Genomic DNA, 5,191 nt, shown 5'->3' with positions numbered 1-5,191 from the left:
GTACAATTTCACGAACAACGATATGCCGCTTGAATATATTCATAGATACCGGTAAAAATGATGAAATATAGTTGACGGCATGATTAAACGCGGTAACACGATCACGAAGCGAAAATACTTATTAGGATTTCACGTTTAATAGCGAGGCGCATAAATATGGAGATCCCAAAGTTGCTCGGGCAGGTACGTGGTTTATTAATTCCACGGTATCCAGAGTTCCTAGTTAAGTTACGAGAAAGAAAAGAAGATGGGAAAAATTAAGAACCAGTTAAACCGGGCGCCCGTTGGTAAACAGGCGAATAAATTACCTGATAGCGGCCGGTTGACCTTGACAAGCCTCCGCGCGATTACCATACATCGTCGCGAGGGATTTTCAGGCAACGCCTTGGCTCAGTCGATCAAAACAATCCCGATCATGAAGTCTTTCGTGCAATATTCTCCAGACAGTGATTTCCCCATTGAGAACCTGCCTTACGGTGTCTTCTCTGCAACAAACAACGTAAGTAATCCAATATCCGTGGTATATCATAAACATAGATAAATGCAAATCGAAATAATAACGTATCTAAAGAAGAATTTGTAGGTTATGTGGAGCTAAAAGACAAATTTGTATAGCGATTATTTTTTGGAATAACGAGAGCGAAAAATAAGCTTAATGGGAATAATATTATTTAACGATGGAAAATCAATTTTTTTGCTGCAATGAAAATTCCTTTTTCTCAATTAAGCGGACTGCCATCTACACATGAATCGAGTAGTAACAGTCGACATTAAAGGCGCGCATGTTCAAACGTATGAACGATTATCAAAGAAATTTTAAGTTCGATTAAATTAAATTAAATTTATAAATTTTCTAATTTGAATTTAAAGTAGGAACTATTGATTTCTATATATTCCTAGCAATCTTTTACGCGAGTAGTTATAACGTAAACTATTTTATTTTTCATTGCAACCGATTGTTATTAAAATTATTTCTCACGAAGGTATAAAAATTGTATACTAATTTCGTTAAGAATATTCTCCCCGAGACTATTTAAATTCGAGTGTAACAATACCCTCGGTGAAACCATGTTATCGATTGTTGGTAACTTGTCGAGTCACGACAAATCTCAACTATTTCAGCCCGAAAAGAGGATAGGAGTAGCGATAGGCGAGGAAATTTTAGATCTAGCCGCAGTTTCGCATCTGTTCGATGGACCGATATTAAAAAATCATCCAGATGTATTCCGTCGCGATTGTCTGAACGACTTTATGGCCCTAGGAAGACCAGCCTGGGTAGAAGCCAGAGAAAAACTTCAAGACTTGCTATCAGCCAGTAATCCAATTTTACAGCAAACGAATACTCGTTCGAAGTGCGACAAAAATTTGTACGATTACTCGTAACAGAAACAAAATTACCGCTTGTTTCACGTACTTCTACCTTGCAGAGTGTTTGTGAAACAGAATGAAGCAACGATGCATCTACCAGCAAAGATCGGAGACTATACCGACTTTTACTCCTCTATCCATCACGCGAAAAATGTTGGCACGATGTTTCGAGGAAAAGACAGTCCTCTGCTGCCAAACTGGTAATCAAAACTGACCTACGATTAATCACCGAGACTCGTAACAAACCCGATGTACCCGTAGGAAACATTTACCAGTTGGTTACCATGGAAGGGCTAGCTCAGTCGTCGTTTCAGGCACGCCGATAAGAAGACCACGTGGTCAAACGCTTCCGGTAGATGGGAAAGACCCAGTTTTTGGCCCATCGAAATCAATGGATTTTGAATTGGAGGTAGCTTTCTTTGTCGGAGGACCTCCTACAAATTTGGGCGACACCGTGCGAGCATCTGAAGCTCGTGACCATATTTTTGGAATGGTCACCATGAACGACTGGAGTGGTAAATTTTTTGAAAGTCCAATGACAATGACAATATAAAGAAATTTATCAACCTGATTAATCGATGGAATAATCATAGCCAGAGACATTCAGAAGTGGGAATACGTTCCATTGGGACCTTTCTGTGCAAAAAATTTCGGGACCACCATTTCCCCATGGGTAGTCACCATGGAAGCTCTGGAACCTTTCAAAGTACCAGAAGCACCCCAAATTCCACTCGTCTTTCCTTATTTACGGTATGACGAATGTTGCAATTTTGATATCAAACTGGAAGTCGATATCAAACGTGAGTTATTCGCAAAAGTCTTCAGAAAGGTCTGTTTGTTTAAAAAATATTTCGAAGTATTCTCTTTTTGTATATTTTTCAGCTGCAAATGGTACCGCGAGCACTGTCTGTCGCAGCAACTACAAATTCCAGTACTGGACACCCCCACAACAATTAGCTCACCACACCGTAACCGGATGCAATATCAATCCGGGTGACTTAATGGCTTCCGGTACGATAAGTGGTGTGGTACGTCCTAAATTTCTGCCTATTATCCGTCAATTAAATCGTCCAGGTTGAATGGAATAATGTCGATTCGAATCGTGTGTTTCAGGATACCGATTCTTATGGTTCGATGCTTGAGCTCTCTTGGAACGGCACTCGTGACGTACCGTTAAACGATGGGACCAACCGGAAGTTCTTGCAAGATGGTGACGAAGTGATTATTCGTGGTACGTTCGCCACTTTCGTTTAAATAATTCACGCCGCACGTAGTCACGTGAATATTGACACTGGAGTATTGTTTTATAGGTTACTGTGTCGGTAATGGCTACAGAATTGGGTTTGGATCGTGCTCAGGAAAATTGTTACCTGCCCATACGGAATGATTTTATTTTATATTTTGTTATGCGATATCTCGGGCTTGCTTACCACTTTTATTTTTGTATATCAAATAGTTTATTAAACGATGGAACGAGTAGGGAGTAATTTATCATTTTCTTCAAAATGTTCCGTACAATTTCTCTCGTCTGAATGTAACGAGTGGAAGAATGAGTCGGATTTGTTGGGTGTGGATTTAAATATGTTACTATGCGATACATCGTGACGTAAAATAGGCAGATTATTGATTTAGAAAATAGTCGTAGTAAATTCGATCAATAAGGAGGCCAGTACAGGTGCAGGTAGAGCGAGTATCAAGGAAAGATGGCTGCTGTTCTGTTAAGGTAAGTGAAACGAAAAAAAGAATCGGTTTATTTAATGGGTTTCATTTGCATTTAAATAAATGCAATGCACGGTAATGTTTTTCTACACCTTCTTTTTTCCTAATGGCCATTATTAATGGCATAATTAAGCACCAATTACGTAACAAGAATTAAAGGAGGTCACAAATAGATCAATAATATCAATGATGTAACGATGTACTATTCTGTCCACTAAACCAGCACTATATCTTCACCTTGACACGACATAATTTTCCTCGTGGATTTAATTGATTTTTAATCCTTGACAGCCAATGCACTTCACGTTGTACTATTGACACGTTCTAAAGGCTTTCGTGAGTTCTATTGTACCAGCTTTTGGAGTTACAAATTTTTAGAAATATAGTTATCGAATATCGTTGAATAATTAAATTCTTGTAGAAGCTTGCACAATTTGGAGTCATTAGACGAACCAACCGCAAAATGGAACGTTCCCTTAAACGACGGGAATCACGTGATAGAATTTGAACATGGCACAGCAACTGGTCGTCGATTGGTGAAGATAGACGGCAAGGAAATAGTCCATAGAGACTGGATGTTTCATTTAGTTGGAGACGAAGTTTTCACGTTCAGTGATAACAAATTCGTAATTAGAATCGATCCGATTCCAGGTAAATTTATTCCACGTTACGAACTATATCTTTATCCTATGTAAAACATAGATTACAAAATGACATTTCTACAGGTTTGAAATATTCGTACACGCTGTGGGTTAATGGTAAGTCTTACAAGAATTTCGTGCAAACACAGTCGAAAATCTTGGAAACTTGGTTGGCCAATGTTGGGAACGAAGAATACAGAATAGTTTTGGGTAATTATTCTATAAATTGTAATTCCTCCTTCGCTGGAAAATAAATGTAACAATAGCATTCGTTTTGTAGACAAGCAAACGCAGAACGTTTGGGTGAACGGGGAACAAGTCGAAACCGAGGTAAAAGAAGAAAATTATTTCATGATTGGAACAAGTCGTAACCAAATCTGTTATTTCAGAATGATTTTACCGACGATGGCGCCGAAATCCTGTTTTCAGTGGGAGATCTGCCAGCAGCAATCAGAACTTACAGTTCTGGAAAGAGGAATATCGGGATAACCTTCTCTTTGTACATAGACGAGGTCGAAATAGACAAAGAGACACTTCTCAAAGAGGATGAAGAAGCATAGCCAAATCCACGATAGACTACTCTCACACAGTGTTCTTGTTTCACGTGCCACGAAATTTTGTTACACTCTGTACATAATACAACGAATCACCTTACATTAAAATCACTGTACTCGAATTTTACGATTAAACATTTGAACTTGGCAAAGGAAGGAACGAATTGCGACTCTGTTCGGACCACGTGGGTGAAAAAGAAAATTTCTAACCCTCTTCCTCGTCCCAGACTCTCTTTATTTACTCGATAAACGTATCAGTGATCACAATGTCCCTTCGAGAGAGCATATTCAGTATCGGATCCCGAATGTACCAGAGGCAAGAGGATGAAGTAAATTTCGATGGTGCATGTCAACTAAACACCACGAACCGGCGTTCCCCATTCTTAGCCTGAACGGTTATTCTGCACCTCTGTTAACCTAATCTTCGATTATAGTCATGTCTCTCGAAGAGTTGCACCAAATGGAGGAGGACATTCTGCAAAGCATCTGGACGATGTCCCTAGAAAACGACATGTACGAGCGATACTTGAGTCGCCACGATCCCCAGAGTCTCAGAAGTAAAGAACAGCACTCTAAACTTTCGTCGATATCAATCAAATTTCACCGACTTATCGAACAAATCTTGCGAATCGATTAAAATTCCTGTCAAGCCATAAAAACCTTGATGGACAGAGCAAAAATCACGCGGAAAGTCACCGGGCACTTCATGCCGAGGTCGTCTCACATCAGCTTCCGGGACAGCATAGCAAGTCTACACGACTTTGGCAGGCACAGCATAGCCACTACATCCAGCATAACCAGTCTCCATTCTAACAGCCGATTTCAAACGCCCAGTCTCCTAACATTGGGAACTATGGCTGATACAGTAAAGTTAGCACGGCGGGCTCAACCACCTCGAAATCCTTTTAT

General features: G+C 39.8%; 2 protein-coding genes across 2 annotated transcripts; both read left to right on the top strand.

Annotated features, from left to right (window-relative positions):
• The first annotated feature begins 415 nt into the window (after positions 1-415).
• On the top strand, positions 416-2,755 carry LOC143221031 (fumarylacetoacetase-like). The gene is made up of 8 exons (XM_076446572.1): positions 416-499; positions 1,123-1,352; positions 1,428-1,568; positions 1,630-1,883; positions 1,962-2,168; positions 2,251-2,396; positions 2,482-2,599; positions 2,679-2,755. Exons 1-8 carry the CDS (start codon positions 416-418, stop codon positions 2,753-2,755), a joined length of 1,257 nt encoding a protein of 418 aa, XP_076302687.1.
• A 316-nt stretch (positions 2,756-3,071) lies between these two features.
• Positions 3,072-4,288, top strand: LOC143221030 (fas apoptotic inhibitory molecule 1-like). Its single transcript, XM_076446571.1, has 5 exons — positions 3,072-3,091; positions 3,509-3,738; positions 3,813-3,938; positions 4,009-4,058; positions 4,118-4,288. The coding sequence occupies exons 1-5, from the start codon at positions 3,072-3,074 to the stop codon at positions 4,286-4,288; spliced, it is 597 nt and encodes a 198-aa protein (XP_076302686.1).
• Positions 4,289-5,191: the final 903 nt, after the last annotated feature.

The sequence above is a fragment of the Lasioglossum baleicum genome, unplaced genomic scaffold, assembly GCF_051020765.1.
Source record: "Lasioglossum baleicum unplaced genomic scaffold, iyLasBale1 scaffold1833, whole genome shotgun sequence".
In the NCBI taxonomy this organism is placed as follows: Eukaryota; Metazoa; Arthropoda; class Insecta; order Hymenoptera; family Halictidae; genus Lasioglossum; species Lasioglossum baleicum.
Note: the sequence above shows the minus strand (reverse complement) of the source record. Positions and strands in the feature narration are given on the sequence as shown.